Consider the following 17,006-nt stretch of genomic DNA (forward strand, 5'->3'; position numbering starts at 1 on the left):
AGCCGTTTATGCATGAATCAGCTGCAGATGCTGCCCACATTAAATGTGGGGTGCGGTGGTCCCAAAAAGTAATAAACAAAAAAAACTGCCACCCCACCTCCAGACGGCTCTGCATCAGTGCCTTCCTAAAGCGTCTAAAGTCCCGAAAAATTCGGAGCGTCAGCGGCAAAATGGGGAAACTTTTAACGTAGATCACGGTAAGGGCGAAAAAGGAAAAACATTAGCAGCATGAAAGTGCCGAGAGTGGGGGGAGATGCAAGCGGGAGGGGGACAATACTAGGGAGGAGCGAGGGGTCTGGGCTGCATAGTTTGACCGGGGAAATGGGCTAATATGCCGAAGCAGCGAGCCGGTTTGCGTTCGGAAAATTGACCCGGCTCAAACATGTCATGTCGGCAAGGCCATGGGATAACCGTGGAGAATAATCAAGGGAATAACCAAGGGAATAAACCAAATCAAATCGTCAACTTACTTTTTTACGGCGACACTGGAAATTGTTAGTTAGCTGGTCAGAATTGTGACCGGCTTACTGGGGCATCAAGCTCGCATTAGATAGAACGAACTCATAAAACCCCTGTAAAGTAGTGCTAGTAATAAACATTGTGGTACTTACGTCGTCGCATGCTCGTGAAACTTTGGATCTCTTCCGTGGGGGAACTGGTTCCGTGCTGGTGGTCGTGGAAACAGCACTAGCTGCATTGTTGAGGGTAGCGGAGGTGGTATTTGTTCCGCTGGCGACTCCGTTGTTAGTTGCAGAAGCAAGGTCAGAGCTGTTGGTGGTGCCATTACCGTTCTCAGTTCCGCTTTCTGAGCTGACACTGCTGCCATTGGTAGCACGACGGCCTCCTGTGATTGAGTAGGACGTGCCTAGCGGTTCGGGAAAAGCGCCAGCACTTTTCTTGGAATCACTATCCACAACCACGGAAGTTGGTATATCCGTTAGAGCAGGGGTGCTCCTGGGTGATGTAGATGATGCCGAGTAGTGTCTCTTAGTCTCGCTGGGTGGAGGAGTGCCACGAGAAACTCTATCTCCGGCAGATGATGTAGATGTAGACGAAGAAATATCAGGCTGGCCAACTGATCCTTCGCCAGTTGAGCTGCTACCAGCAGCATTGACAATAGCGGCCTTGCTAGCAGATGTGTCAGATCTCATTGTGTTAGTAGCATCAGGAGTGCTATCCACAGCAGAAATGGATTCGCTTTTAATAGTTGGTGACGCAGTTGTCATGGCGGGCCTATAGAGGGTGTGACAGTAGCCTCGATGTGATAAATACGATAGAAAAGATCCTGATTAACAGTAATCTTAGATTTTTTTGTGCTGGATAACCTGTAGTCGTACTAGAATAATATCAGGAAAATAAACCTAGTATTAATGTTGAATTAATACGCAGTATCGAACGAGAAAAGCGAATACTGTACTGTACTTTTAAACAATATTCGGTCAGATTTTGCCTTCTCCTTCACCAGCTGAATCGCAGTAACAGTTGCGATGTTGCAGATTATACGGTTGTCGCTATATCAAAAGACTGGATACGAGCGTCATATATCAGTACAAGCACTGTTCGAACAGCCCAGACTAACAAGTAAACTTCTCGTGAAGCCAGAAACTCACAACTGAGTCGTCAAAAAACAGAGTGGCTACTGAGTTCTTACCAGAGCTGAGAGGACTGTCGATATAAGTACGAACCTCTGAACGCCCTCCCAAGTTCTTTTAAATACTCCTGAAAACCCTGAGAGTTACTACGTCCAAAATACGATTCTCGAACAAAAATCAAAACCAATAAATTAACTTGGTTCAATATACAAAAGGTGGACTTACTAGCTAGCAGGACTAAACACTTGACTCCACCTTACTTCAATTCACTTCACTACTAATGGACAGTAGAAGAATCCTTATTTAACCCGGTACAAACTGAAATAGATAAACAAAAAAGATAAAAAAATAAAAAAAACCAAAAACCAAAACAGATCGATAAACTTGAACAATTCTCGAACAAAATGAAAATAGTATCAACCGAAATTCTGGGGATACAAAATTAAACCAAGAAAACAACCACGCCGCCGCAGGTGTATTTGGATATATAGTCCGACCGGTAACGTTAGAATCTGTTCGTTTGATCTTTTATTTTATTTTCTTTTTCCTCCCACACTCATTTTAATTTTTTTGGGGGTATACAGTTCTTTTTGCAGGCCATCTGTACATTACCCAAAAATTAGGTTTCTTTTTATTCGGGACTTTTTGCTTTTTCGTCGGTGATTTTCAGTGTACCCCAAACTTGACTGTAGCCACGGATGAATTAGCGTAGTGCTTTTGGCTTCGGGATGCGCGTCCTTCGCTGGTGGGGTCGAGGTGCATGCAGCGCATGGCATCAGCAGTACAAATCCTGCCGCCGCTACTGGCCGCTGCTGTTGACAACACCGGCAAGCCCTAGCGGGTCCCCCCTCCTCCTCCTCCTCCCAGGGGCCAGGCGTGAACCGGGCTGCTGGCCCCAATGCATCAACCGGTGCAACCTGCAACGGGGGGACGGGGTATAACGGATCTGGGGAGCGGGGCATGCCTCCGGCGGCTGGGGCTCCGCCCCAGACCCTGGTTGCTCCTCTCGCTGCGCTCGAGTCGTTTCCCCGACGGACTCCACCAACCATCCACCAGCCGAATTCTCCTGCGAAGCAGGAGCAACCAGGGTCTGGGGCGGAGCCCCAGCCGCCGGAGGCAGACCCCCCTCCCTCAGCTGAGAGGGGCATCGACAGGGGACTGCGACAGCGACTATCATTGCCGGGGAGGTCAGGGTACGGCGATCGCACTGGAATTAGCTACGGTTCCGATTCCTGGGCAGGCCCCACCCCCCGCGCTGCTGTCCGTGAAGGGGTCTGGCTAGTTTTGTTCCTTTTCGCCAAGTCTTCTGTGTCGCAGTCCGGACTGCTACACCTGCCGCCCGTGCGACGCTAGTGGGGGTGGTGGGTGTGCCTCCGGCGGCTGGGGCTCCGCCCCAGACCCTGGTTGCTCCTGCTTCGCAGGAGATGGCGGGGGGAGGGGGGCTGAGGGGGGGATCGTAGACGGACCGACTCGAGCGAAGCGAGAGGAGCAGCGGGGTCTGGGGCAGAGCCCCAGCCGCCGGAGGCACACCCCGCTCGCACCGTCGGGTCCGATGGTGGTGAGATCGCCGAGAGAGCGGTGACTTGGCGAAGTGGAAGAAAGCTGGTAGTCGGGCCATGGCCGGCGGTGGTGGTGGTGGTGGTGGTGGGACGTTGATGCTGGCCCCCACTCTTTGCCAGGAATGGCGCGCGCATGGCCCGTTGATGGTCCGGCCAGGCCTGACCAGACAAAGCAAGCACAAGGAAAGTTCTTGGGTTGCTGGCATGGGCGCCGGTGGTGGTTGTTTGTTGTTTGGACAGTGGCGGATGGAGCGGGGCATGCCTCGGTCCCTCGATTCCGTCCGGAAGAAGACGACAAGTGCGACCCCTCGTGTCATGACTCCAGATTTGTAATTGTTTAGATTCCCGATGCCCCTCCATCATGCACCCACCGAGATTTTCATTTTCGTGATACACACAGCGACTTCTCTTTTTATCCTGCGGATCGCGCGCCCTACCCATCTCACCCCGCTTTTGTGGGTTTGCGGAGCACTAGCTCGGCCCCCGGCCTAACCCTAAACGCTAATTTGACTATTTTGCCGGGGAAAGGCAGCAGCAACCCACACGGAAAATTATCTTAAACTAGTACGGATAAATAAACCCACACCCACTCCCATCCGCAAGGCTATCCGCCGATCGGCGCCCACCGCCCCTCCCCTGCCTCCCTCTCCTTCCCATCCACATCCACATCCACATCCACAGCCGTAGACAATAAATAAAGTCCAGACCTGGCGGATAAAATCACGACCCGCCCTGCTCCACCAAACTCCCCACGGGAAAACCGCGCCACCAGCGAAGCGAGCCTCGAGTTCTGGGCAGCCGCCGGTGCCACCCCACCTGGTCCGTGTTTCGGGACGTCGCAATCCACTGGCCCGCTTTAAAGTTCACAATTTTAAGTTGACGCGCAGCGACGGGATCCCTGGCGGGGGCGGGTGGGGGCGCGCCTCCGGCGGCTGGGGCTCTGCCCCAGAACCCGTGGCTCCTCTCGCTCCGCTCGAGTCGGTTCCGTGGGCAGTCCCGGATCAACTCCTGCGAAGCGAGAGGAGCAACCAGGGGCCGGGGTGGAGCCCCAGCCGCCGGAGGAACGGGCCAATCCCACTCCGAGTGGTGGTGGCGCCTCCGGCGGCTGGGGCTCCGCCCCAGACCCCGTGGCTCCTCTCGCTTCGCTCGAGTCGTTGCGTTGACGATCCTGGGCCACTCCTGCGGAGCACCTGCGGAGCAGGAGCAACCAGGGTCTGGGGCGGAGCCCCAGCCGCCGGAGGCACGGGTCTGCCCCCACAGGGTCCCGGGTCACGCGAGGCTGATGCTTATCTTATCTTATCTTTTGGAGGGGCAGCGCAAGGATGACAGAGTCCACGTCTTGGGACCTAACCCAGGAGATGGAAATAAAACCAGATTTGACCCGCTGATCCTGATCTCGACATTGACTTGAGACTGAAAGAAAGAAAAAAATAATGGAACAGGCGAGTGCGACGGTTGAAGTTGCCGGTCGCGAGGGCACTAGCAGACGGAGACGGCCGCCAAGGAAGAAGCCGGAGGCCGGATCAGTGGCAGATTCGCAGAATGGCCCGTCCATTGATGGGTCAAATGGCACAGGTAACAGCAGCTCCAGGCGAGGTCCAGGCAGGAATCAGGGCCAGAATTCAAGGCGAAATGCAAAAAGTAACGCCCAGAACGGGTCGTCGGGTGAAACAGCAACAGCTGGTCCGGGTTCGGAGTCAACAAGTGAAGTTTCGAAGTCAAACGGGGGTCCTCGCCACGGGAAACAGTCGAGACCTAGGAACAACAGAAACCAGAAACAAGGCTCGGAAAATGGCCTGTCAAATAGAGACTCCTCAAAGAACAGTAGAAAACCAACGCCACGGGTTTCAAAACGAGATCAGGAACTCAGTCAGGTTCTTGAATTATACGGCATTGCTGATTCAGCAGGTGATGCTGGTTCAACATCGGGATCGACGTCGACCCCTGCATACACCCTTGCATTAGCCCCTTCAGACCCAGACTTTCCTTTTGATATGGACTTTCTTATTTTTAGATTCTATCTTCCTTTGGATTATCCGGTATCACGACCATGGATTTCCGTCGAGAACTCGGATATTCCTAAGGGCTACTCGGCTAATGTCGAGATGGGGTTCCGCCAGATCGCTACGAAGGCGACGAAGAACCCCAATCTTATGAAAATGTTACAGGAACTCAATACCAATCTTGAAACGTTTTTGAAAATGGAGAAACAACAGACTATAAAGATTGTCAAGCACAAACAGGTTGCAAAGACTGGTGACTCGCGGGCTAATGACGGTAGTAGTGCTGGAGCAGGGTCGGGTGGTGTTTCTTCTAGTGCCACCAGTCCAAGTCCTCAGACAACTAATGGTTCTGCATTTAATCCTATGAAAATGTCGTTTGTGCCAAAAGCCATGTCGGATAAACGAAAACGACAAATGGATATTTTGATTAAACGACTGGGTGATGTCTGTCAGTACAATCCACAGGCATCCACCAGTCAGATCAAAGTGACTATTACACCAGCACATTCAGAAATCCTTCCAGAAACACTCAACACTCCGTTTGTGGTGACACTGAAAGTTCCTGAAGATTACGGCATTTCCCCTTGTACAATAACACTTCCTAATAACGACGATGCATCTTTTAACGTCATGAACAATTTCAACGCACATGCCAAGGCAGTTATGAAATCCTGGTCTTTGCTTGCATTAATGAATTATCTCACAGTTGAGCTCGAGAGTCTGATGCTTCCTAGCTGGGTTTCCGATAAACAGAAGAGTCAGTTAGCTGCTCAGGAGACCGCTCAGAAGGTTAAGAACACAGAATCGAGCACGCCAATCGAGTCGAAATCCGAAACTGTCAATGAAGTTGGTGAGGTAACTGCTACTGTAGACACCGCAATTAGTACCACTTCGAACACCGCAGAAGAAACATCGAAAGTCGATGCCGACTCTGTATCAGATTCCGATGTCGACTCTCGTTCTCCGGAGTCTGACGCTGATTCCGACTCTGAATCAGACAGTGATGACGAAGACAAAACATACACTACGAAATCAACCAACTCTGGCCTCGCATCTGACCAGCTCAAGAAAACCGGAACCGCTGTCGACTTGATCGATATTCAAATGACTAATATCGGTTTCCTCGAATGTCACGCTCTCAGTCTCGTGCTAGCTTGTAACAAGTGCAAGACCGAAAACGAGGTTCACAACGTCGTATCTGGTCCGTACGGAAGAGAGTCAAAAGCCACTCCTCTAAGATGTGAAAAGTGTAACTCATTACTAGCAGTAGCGTTCCGCAAGAACTTTTTGCATTCTCACAGCAACAACGCGGGGTACCTTGATCTGTCTGGCTGTTCTGCTGCCGATATTCTCCCGTCAGCTTTCTCTCCTACCTGTGGACAGTGCACCACCTCATGGCCACAAGCCTTCCGTCGAGTGGAATTTGGCCGTGTCAACAACTTCAACTGCCGTGAATGTCATGCGAAGCTGTCTTTACTAATACCAGGCTTTTCTTTCGATGTCATCTCGACTGAAAACCTCGCCAAAGATCGAATCAACGCCAATCTCGCCAAACGCAAGGACAAGACCCAGAGTCTCGGTCTTGTAGGCGGCACCCCACTTCCCAACAATGGATCATGCCAACACTATAAAAAGTCCAATCGTTGGTTCCGATTCAGCTGCTGTAGCAAAGTGTACCCCTGTGACCGCTGTCACGACGAGAAAGCCAACCATCCTAACGAGCGTGCCCACAGAATGATCTGTGGCAAGTGTTCTCGCGAGCAAAATTTCTCCGATGTGTGCCTCTTCTGCCGACACTCGTTCGACAACAAACACTCACCGTTCTGGGAGGGCGGCAAAGGCACCCGTGACAAGGTCAAAATGAGTCGCAAAGACCCTCACAAGTACAAGAGAGTTAAGAATTAGTCTGCATTTTCCACCACCGTTAGTACTGGGGTTCCGCCCCAGACCCTGGTTACTCCTCTCGCTTCGCTATTACTGATTGCTACCCCTTGTATCGGGTGATTTACCCTTGGAAAGCTCCAGACCCCGTTTCCAGCTTCACTCGATTCGTGACTTTGGGCTGAAGAGAGCATTTGATTCCTGGTTGCGAGATCTTATGTAACTGAATACAGCTGAGGTATAATTATACTCAAGTCACCAAGAATTGGATATTATTTCTCCTGTAACAGAGTTTATGAGAGATATAACCCACATTCGTTTCACAAATTAAAATACTGCTATTCTAGTCCCTCAACAGTCCACCACATAAACAATCCTATATTTCTGTGGATCAAAATATGGAACTATATTTTGATGATAGATGAGTTCCTAATAGCACGAATTCACCACCTGGGAGCTCTCTCTCAGCTCCCCAAGTCTCTTACTAAATGGAACCATATTACCGGAGCTTGAATCATACATTGGATGTCTTTGATAATTATACAATCAGTACCGATCCGCCATCGATCTTTGGGTTAGTACTAGTACTAACGTCAGAAAACGACTGAGAATCAAATGATACTCAAGATTTGTTACAATCGCAAAAATATATTTTAAACCTAATTAATTAACTCACCTGCCACTGCCATTTGTATGGAGGCGCTGTTGCCTCCGGCGGCTGGGGCTCCGCCCCAGACCCTGGTTGCTCCTCTCGCTTCGCTCGAGTCGTTACGTCTGGCCTATGGTCATACTTGGAACTTGTTACTGTCAACAGTCTTGATCCAGACATGATAATGTGCATATTGATAATGCGTTGATCGTCATTTTCAATGCAGGGTCTGGAATTAAGCTATAAATCTTAAGTAACAATATTAACCCTCACAGTCGATCCATTTATTAACACAGTGCCATCGTATTAATTGTACTTATACTAGCAAAATTCTGGTCTTCTACCAATCATTTATCCACTAGATATGGAATTTATAGATCATACTTAAGTGGATAAACTGATACCACATGCTATGACAAGCTAAAGCAATAACAACAGCAATTAGAGTCAAACAACCAGAGCTCCAATAGCATTGAAACTGAAATACAGAATTTATTATCAGAAGAAATTATTTCCGAAATTATTTTGACCGGCTACAAGGGTCCATTCTGGTACCCCATAGCGACAATATTCTATAAGTCGGGGTTCTCGAGACTGCGTGTTCAAATGCACCACCATCTCGAGAACGCTCATTACAGTCTTATTCACAAGGTCACAAAATGAGTCTAAGTCTTCAGGAGGCAGCTGTAAGTTCTTGTAAGAGGCGCATTCAAACTGAATGCTACCAAATTCTGATACTACAACGTCAATTAATCCATGTTTAATCAGACAGAGCCAATTGACATCGACAGATAACACATGAACCGAACCATGTCACTTTCTGATGAAATGAAACCTCAAAGAATTCTCAGAAACTAACAAACCTCGCAGCGTAAATGGGCACAGAGTCCGCCATTCACCCCATTGTTCCCACTGTCGGCCCAAGGTCAATATGCCCTATTACTGGTTATATTAGGTACGGAAACTCTCACACTTCTACGGACATGAAACACCTCTAAAACACCCGTCTCACTCTCTCCAGGGTCTTACAACAAACCTGTGACTATCCTCACTGCTCGCTGAGTTCGCCGCCCGACTCGAGCGCAGCGAGAGGAGCAACCAGGGTCTGGGGCGGAGCCCCAGCCGCCGGAGGCACGACCCCCGCCAGCTAACTAACACTATTCCAGGCCTGGCACTGAGTGCGGTGTTCATTCTCAGCGAAAAGAAGACAGCCCGTGGCACGATCCGGGCGTTTTTCATGTCGATTCTCGCGTCGCTGGCGTTCGGGTAAGTGGTTTTGGGGGGCGTGCCTCCGGCGGCTGGGGCTCCGCCCCAGACCCTGGTTGCTCGAGCTTCGCTCGAGAGGCGGAAGCCGTGACTAACTGAGTGGTAGATTTGGCGGTGTTTTCTTGATTGACGCCGTTGGTGTGTATACTTAAGGAGACGGACTGCTGGTCAAATTGACGAATTGCATCCACAAAGTACGTATTTAAAAGACCCCATTACTCTCATAACAACACCCCCTCCCCCAACCCCTCGAGCGAAGCTCGAACAACCAGGGTCTGGGGCGGAGCCCCAGCCGCCGGAGGCACACCCCCACCCCCTGAAAAAAGCCAGGGTCCAACGCCGCACGCGCCGCGCAAGGGACACTAGACCTATATAAGTCCGGGGAAGAGAGATGGACAAGTTAGATTGCTATTGATCAGATTTACAGCGAGATCCGGCAATTGAAAAGATGTTTGTACGAAATTTGGCGAGAGTTGCAAGACAGCAACAGACAGGAGTGGCCAGATCATGGATCAGATCGTTTGTGCAGTTGCGAGAGGTGCCCACTGATGTGTATGGACATACGACACCCAATGAATCAGGAGTGAGACTGTCGCTGTCGAAGAAACCGAATGCCGTTTATATTGGCACGATCCCAAACTCTGCGGTGGCGAGTTTTCGCCAGGCTTTTGAAGCCGAGAAAGAGGCTAAAGACGACCAGGACGACCGAGAAATGCATCCCAGTCAGCTGCTGGATCCCGGCGAGTTCTCATCGCACCAGAAGTTCCTCGACATCGCTCATAAAACCATTGGCGAGCATATCCAGAACTGTCCAGTCTTCTCACAACTGGCAGCAGCCGAACAGGGTGAAAAATCTCTGTTCTTCCACATCTACGATCTGCGACGACCTCCTCCACACGGACGGATCCCCGAAGTCGAGGATATAGTGGGCACTGTCCGGCTCGAAAGCGGCAAAATCGTGCCCAATTCCTACGAACCAAACGCCATGTACCGCTCAGTGACCCCCTACGGCATCTTCACAGTATCCGACTACCTCAACTCCAAAATTGTTTCCGAATGTGAGAAGTCATCGTAGTTTCTGGGGTGTGCTTCCGGCGGCTGGGGCGCTGCCCCAGACCCCGTGGCTCCTGCTTCGCAGGAGTTTTGCTGGGACCGTCGTCGGAAACGACTCGAGCGCAGCGAGAGGAGCCGGGGTCTGGGGCGCAGCCCCAGCCGCCGGAGGCATGTGGTTCACGTCATTGGGTTATATATATATAAATAAAAAAGATGGGACCGAGTCAGGTGTCGAGGAAGTCGCGTTTGACGTTGAGGAGGCTGGAGGGGTGGTAGCCCTGGTCGGACAGTTCCCACACGAGCTGGGTACAGTGTTCGGCCAGTCGTTGGAGTGAAGGAACCGCCGGCTTGCCTTGAGAGACGAGGATGGCCGAGTTGAGTTCTTCAGCCAACGGGACCAGTTCCTGGTTGCTGATGATATATGCCAGCTCTGGTGACGAGCCAGGGTCTTCATACGCCAGCAGCGAGAATATTGTCGACAGAGTGCTGGTGATAGTCGGGTTGGTGTCGTTTTTATACTCCTTACGAAGATCCTGACCGTATTGAATGGCTGCGTTGAGATAGTCGCGATGCGAAGTTGACGTTGATGATGAGGGTGAAGAGGAAGAAGAGGCTGATGGAATCGACTTTCGGACGAGCGACACGAATTTCCGACAGTGCATCTTGAACTTGATTAGATAGTTGTCTTCTAGGACAGTGGGATAGAACACATTGAGCAGTTTGAGTGCTCCGTCGATATCCTCGTCGAGAATATACGACCGGATTCTCTGGCGGTTCAATACATCCAGTTTCATCTTCTTGTCTTCTTCGTTCAGCATCTCGTCGTCTTCGTCGTTGTTATTGTTGTTGTTAGGTGTCTCGTCGATATCCATAAGTGACGACTCGTCGTCCAGTTGCTCGAAATTAATGGCCTTTTCTTCGTTTTTCCGCTCTTTATCGAACGCTTTGGCCGTTTCAATATACCCCACGTGGTTGAAATACGATGCAACAATGTCTTTAATGAACCGCCAGTCTTTGCTTGTATCGTCTGGATCCGAATTCGACGCTCCAGATCGCCCAGAAACAGGGTCTAATTCATCAATCATATTAGCAGGCGGTTTCGACAAATCAATCTGGGTCAGAACTTTATTCTTCATGGTCATGACATACTCTTCAATATCGAATCTGAACTCCTCGCTGCCAAAATTCGTGTGTACAATCTCACCAGATTTCAATCCGATACATGGGAATAGAATTCCCTTCACATCTTGGAAAGCTGTTCCTAGAGGCAGTCCGTTCTTGGTGTAAAAGATTGAGTCTTTATAAAAATTAACGCCACATCCAATGACATCGCCAACATTGATTTTCGGCCCGAAACTCTTGGACTGGCTTTGTCCAGCCGAAATACGACCATCGTCGCCATGGAACCCCCAGGTTCTGCTGTCCATACCAGGCACTTTGGTTAGTCCTGCCTCGATATCACAGATTCCTACAGAGATAAACTCTTCTATGCCGTGTTCTAACACTTCTACTTCATAGTAGAATACACCACACAAAGGTGGAATGGCATGGCTGGTCTTTAAGACCGCTACGCTATGTGGAGACGATGAGCTGGAACTCGGTTTGGTCTGCACCACCGAGTAGTCGATACGAGTTCCTTCACTATCAAGACCGACATTTTGGTCGATCTCTGGTTTGGCCCATCGAGTAGGAAGAGGAGGTAGTCCAATATCTTTACGACTTGGAATTGAACTGTCTACAGTAGTTCCTGATCGAGAAGCAGACAAACCGCCATTGCTTCCCAAAGTAGATGTCGATGACAATGGTTTGGCAGTGTTAGAAGAAGACGACGACGACGAATTCAACAGATAATTGTTATTATTTGGTTGAGAAACTGTTGATGCTGACGACGATGATGTCAATGATGAAATAGACATGGATGCAGCAGCACCTGAACCAGAACCCGAACCAGATCCTGATCCAGCAGCCAGTCGTCTAAGCCCTGAAACAGTCTGTTGTTGTTGATTCTCTTCACTCGACCTTGATCCCGTTCCTGATCCCGTAGTTGCGCTATTATCAGCAGATACCGAGCTGGCTTCTTGACCAGTCGAACCAGTACTACCACTACCAACTTCTGTCCAATTGCCGTCTCTGTACACTCTCCTGCCAGCATTCGACCTTAAATACATGTCCAAAGGAACCTCTATAGCTGACAGTGATAAAGACGAAGAAGGTAACGATGTTGCTGGGGCACGGGGATACTGCCACATTCCGAGCGCATCGAGCTCAGCTGCCCTACGAGACGGGAACATTTGAGGCAAATTAAACTCTGAAGCAGTCACTTCCAGCTGTTGATTCTCAGATCCACTCGATCTGCCACCACTTCCACTACCACTAACACCACTGCTACCACTTCCACTGCTATTACTACCACCAGATCCAGCTCCACTGCCAGCGGAGTCGAAGCCTGAACCGGATCCAAGACCAGCTGAAAGTCCTGAAATCGAGCCAGCTAAACTTGTTCCATTGCCAGTAGAACGAGCTGAACCACCTGATACAGATCCTGCAGCACCAGCACCAGTAGAACCACCGACTGATCTACTGACGGTGCTCATAGACTTCGACCTGGATCGGCCATTAGAACCCAATGAAACATCGCCGGAAACCGGTCTATCGAGTTCCAAAAATGAATAAAATCTTTCTCCGTAAGCTGTCAATGCCAAATAACCTGGAATTTTAGGAACACTAGCGGGCAATCCCAATCCCACAGCGCCAAAGCTGCTCAAACTGCCCACACTGAGCGAGTCCGACAGTCCACTACTCAAACCCCCGCCAACTCCTGGCACCACTGACGGCGTCCTGCCGTCCTCGTCGAATCTCGAATCTTCAGGACTACCTCCACTACTGACACTGGCAGTCCCCAAAGTGCTCACTGACGAGCCTCTATTGACCGGGCTCATCTACGGATGTTAGACCTCCGGTGGGGAACGTGGGGGGAGGGGACCTGCCTCCGGCGGCTGGGGCTCCGCCCCAGACCCCGTGGCTCCTCTCGCTTCGCTCGAGTCGTTGCGTCGACGGGTCCACGGGTCCCAGAAAGTCTCCTGCGAAGCAGGAGCAACCAGGGTCTGGGGCGGAGCCCCAGCCGCCGGAGGCAGTGGCCCCCCGTCGTGAACTTACCTGTCACAATTGATCTCTGTTGGTTGGTTGGGATATTGGTTAATGTTGGTTGAGAAAACAGCAGTTGCAATGAGTTCTGAGGTGAAAAGACTGGTGAATCGACCTGGAATTGTTCTTTGAAGGTTGTTTGGTCCAGCCGATTGCGATGCTGTGAGTGGTTTTGATGGTGCTTGTTTCGTACTGTGGAGAGAGAGACACTGACGTACAGCGGGTTGCGGCCATTAGCCGCCCCCGCGCCTGAAGCCGCTCTATCAGCAGCAGCAGCTGCTGCTGCTGCAGTTGCCAGCCAGCCCTGCCAGGGTCCAGGAGCGACTGGACGGGTGAAACCAGCCAGAAATCATTGGTGAATGTTCGTTGTCATTCGAGACAACTTCTGCCGGTCTGTTCTGTCGTTTTCGAGCGAATAAAAAGAAAAAAAGCCGCTGATGACTCAAGTTCCACTACAGCTGCCAGAGGTGTCAGATCTGGCGTCACTTCTCCGATAATGCACGAACCCGGTGCTTATCTTATCGCGATAATGGGCTCCCCTGCAGAACGGGTTTTCCCCTGAACCTGGCAGCCACCCCCGACTCGGACCAGCCACGGGCATAGTACCCAGAAACCGAGCTCTGCAACACCAACCGACCACATTCCATACGGAACAGCCTCAGCAACGACACCGCACGCGTGACGTAACACTCCACCACTAAAACCACGCTCTCCACAGAAAACAATCCATTCTCCTGACTTCAAAAACACTTTTAATTCAAACCTCCGACCCCGAACCGCGGTCCGGACCCTTCTCCAGCTCCGCGAAGCGGAGCACCACGGGGTCTGGAGCAGCGCCCCAGTCGCCTTAAGGCCGACTCCCTCCCCTCACAGAACAGTAAACGGCTGTATATTTCTATGTACAATAAAAAAGAGCGGATTTAGAAACGGCCCTTGACGAGCTCGATGGCCAATGGAGCTGGAATCCCGTTAGTACACCTGTTTCGGGACGGGGGACAGCCTCCGGCGGCTGGGGCTCCGCCCCAGACCCTGGTGGCTCCTGCTTCGCAGGAGTTATCTGGGACCTCCGGGACCCGTCGACGAAACGACTCGAGCGCAGCGAGAGGAGCAACCAGGGTCTGGGGCGGAGCCCCAGCCGCCGGAGGCAGGAGGATACCCCATAGTCACTTACCGGCCCACAGAGCGGCGGCAATGTACACGGCCTGACGGATGATGTTGTTGGCCTGTTGGGTCAGTTGAGCGAGCTCTTCAGCTGAGGGAGTGGGTGGTGGTCCGCCAAACATAGTTTTTGTATCGGTTTTGTTACGTTTTGTGGGGTGTTTGCTGGTGTTGCGGGTTGCAAGTTGGCTGGTAATGCAGGTGAAATTTTCAATCTTGCGACATCGATTTGTGGTGGGTAAGGGCACACGCGCGGCTGGAGGTGGTGAAGTTGAAGAAGCAGGTGCGAATGGAGTGATGAAATTGGGATCAGGCTCACTCGTCATCACCACACGATCACGGGGGTAAAAGAGCACAGAAGGTTTATTTGTGGATACAGAAATGTCGGACGAGGAATCGCGACACGCGGATGCTGCTGACGACAGACTCGAGTCGGAGCCGCATCGCTCGGATGAGGAGGTTGAGGTTGCTGATGACGACGCTGTAGAAGGAGTCGGGGCTCAGGACGAGACCGATGTCGGTGGTGAAAATTCCGCTGAAAATGATGCTGGCGAGCAGGCTGGTGAGGGTGCTGAAGTAGAAGAAGAGAATGGGGAGGAAAATGCAAAGGAAAATGATGAGGGAGCTGATGGTAATAATGGCGAGGATGACGACGGGTTGGAAGATCTGCCTGAAGAAGACGACGAGGATGATAACGGTGAAAGCAGTAAAAAGAACGCGGAAAAGACGTTTGGCGATTCGGAGAGTGAGCTGTCAGATCTGGATGAAGACGCTTTTGAAGACGAGAACGAGAAAATCATCGACGAATCGGTTTTCAACTCAATCAAATCACACAAACGCAGCAGCGGGGCGTCGACATCCAGTACCAAGAAAGAGAAAACTCGGCCGAAAAAGTCTCATTTAGACGGCGAGATTGTGTCGGATAATGAAGATTATCCTTCTGAGTACCAGAAAGAGTCTCTTGAAGACCTGGATCCCGAAACAAGAGCCCGTCGTGAACTGGAAATGAAACTAGACGCTGCTCTGAAGAAACCATCGTCCAAACGACGAAAACTCGATGGCGACGATATCGAGCAAATGCAGGACGAGAAAATATCACATCTCCGTGAACAGATGCGTGGAGCTGCTATTGCTGATGCCGAGTGTATTAAAAATGGCGTGCCTGCCATCAACAAACTCAAGCTGTTACCGGCTGTACGAGACGTGCTGAATAAACAGAATCTAGCTGACAGTATTCTCGATAATAATCTGCTCGAAGCTGTTCGACAGTGGCTTGAACCGTTACCAGATGCTTCATTGCCTGGATACGAGATTCAAAAAGAGCTGTTTGCTGCTATTGACAGACTGCCTATTAAGACAATTCATTTGCGAGAATCCGGTCTTGGCAAGGTGGTTCTGTTCTACCAGAAGTCGAAACGTCCTCAATTGACCATTAAACGGACTGCCGATAAACTCATTGGTAAATGGACTCGTCCTATTATGGGTCGTTCCGATAACTACAGAGACAAGGAGGTTGTTAGTCGGTCGTATGATCCATATGAGATGGCTCGTCAAATCGCACTTGGCCAGCGTCGTGCTTCTACCCATGAACAAGTGAGTTTGGCTGAAGAGGCTGCTGCCAGAAGGAACCGTGCTGCCATTCCCACCGTCAAACCCGTCACTTTCGATGTGGCTCCTCAATCGAACCTGTCTACCCAATTCACTGCCCGCCGCCCCACTGGCGAAGACCAGTTCCGCAAGATCAAGCAGCGCATGACCGCCAGTCGCTCCGTCAAAACCCGCAAATCGGGCGTCAGTATCGAGGGAAAGGAGCTCAAGCACTAGCCTATTATTTATGTCTTTTTGTTTCTTTCTACCACACGTCTTCTCGCGACGGTCTGCCTCCGGCGGCTGGGGCTCTGCCCCAGACCCCGTGGCTCCTCTCGCTTCGCTCGAGTCGAGCTTCTGGGTTCCCAGAGAGGGCTTCAAAAAGCGGTCACTTGTGTTCACTGTGTCCGAGGTGACAGTTGTGGAGCCGGTGAGAGCGGTAGAAGACATGCTTCCAGCGGCTGGGGCTCTGCCCCAGACCCCGTGGCTCTTCTCGCTATGCTCGAGTCGAGCTTCTGGGTTCCCAGAAGGCTTCAAAAGCGGTCAACTGTGTCCAGTGAGCAAGAGTCAGAGGTGATAATTTTACCTGGCGAGAGGAGTCTATTTCCTGCAGGGATCTATTTCCAGTAGCTGGGGTCCAACCAACCGTCAAAGAGTTCTCAACTGAGTTCCAAGACTCTGAGAAAAAATTTCTATCAGGCGAGAGCCCGGTAATTCAGGGTCCATTCTCGTTTCCCTAGATAACATAACATGCGGCTAACAACCCCTCTTCTCGAACCAATAAGGTACTTTGATCGACTCATGCAGGGATGTCGATCACTCAGGGGGTGACGATCATTTTTCAGGGGTAAAACAACCCAACCCAGTTTTCACACTATCCGCCATCAGAGCATCTACTGCCCTCAATCTCGTTCCTATTTTTGTACGTTTGAGCTACTACGTCACCGCCACTCGATACTGGCCACCAGATTCAAACTACTGGGAGTAGTCCTACGTGACCAACGGTTGTTCATTACTCAATAAATAGTTGGAATAATAAATAAACGCCTTTCTTATGGGTATACAGTTCACAGTTCTCATTAACCTCAAAATCTGACTGAGATCCAATTGTCTT

General features: G+C 50.8%; 4 protein-coding genes across 4 annotated transcripts; 3 read left to right on the forward strand and 1 right to left on the reverse strand.

The window, feature by feature from the left end:
• Nucleotides 1–4,584: 4,584 nt before the first annotated feature.
• On the forward strand, nucleotides 4,585–7,059 carry AWJ20_2363 (uncharacterized protein; the record flags this gene model as incomplete). The annotated part of the gene is made up of 1 exon (XM_018879303.1): nucleotides 4,585–7,059. The coding sequence occupies one exon, from the start codon at nucleotides 4,585–4,587 to the stop codon at nucleotides 7,057–7,059; it is 2,475 nt and encodes an 824-aa protein (XP_018737233.1).
• A 2,339-nt stretch (nucleotides 7,060–9,398) lies between these two features.
• Nucleotides 9,399–10,025, forward strand: AWJ20_2364 (uncharacterized protein; the record flags this gene model as incomplete). Its single annotated transcript, XM_018879304.1, has 1 exon — nucleotides 9,399–10,025. The coding sequence occupies one exon, from the start codon at nucleotides 9,399–9,401 to the stop codon at nucleotides 10,023–10,025; it is 627 nt and encodes a 208-aa protein (XP_018737234.1).
• A 202-nt stretch (nucleotides 10,026–10,227) lies between these two features.
• VID30 (glucose-induced degradation complex subunit VID30) lies at nucleotides 10,228–12,942 on the reverse strand (the record flags this gene model as incomplete). Its single annotated transcript, XM_018879305.1, has 1 exon — nucleotides 10,228–12,942. The coding sequence occupies one exon, from the start codon at nucleotides 12,940–12,942 to the stop codon at nucleotides 10,228–10,230; it is 2,715 nt and encodes a 904-aa protein (XP_018737235.1).
• Nucleotides 12,943–14,686: 1,744 nt separating this feature from the next.
• On the forward strand, nucleotides 14,687–16,129 carry SPN1 (Spn1p; the record flags this gene model as incomplete). Its single annotated transcript, XM_018879306.1, has 1 exon — nucleotides 14,687–16,129. The coding sequence occupies one exon, from the start codon at nucleotides 14,687–14,689 to the stop codon at nucleotides 16,127–16,129; it is 1,443 nt and encodes a 480-aa protein (XP_018737236.1).
• Between the last annotated feature and the right edge of the window lie 877 nt (nucleotides 16,130–17,006).

Source organism: Sugiyamaella lignohabitans, chromosome B (assembly GCF_001640025.1).
Source record: "Sugiyamaella lignohabitans strain CBS 10342 chromosome B, complete sequence".
NCBI lineage: Eukaryota > Fungi > Ascomycota > Dipodascomycetes > Dipodascales > Trichomonascaceae > Sugiyamaella > Sugiyamaella lignohabitans.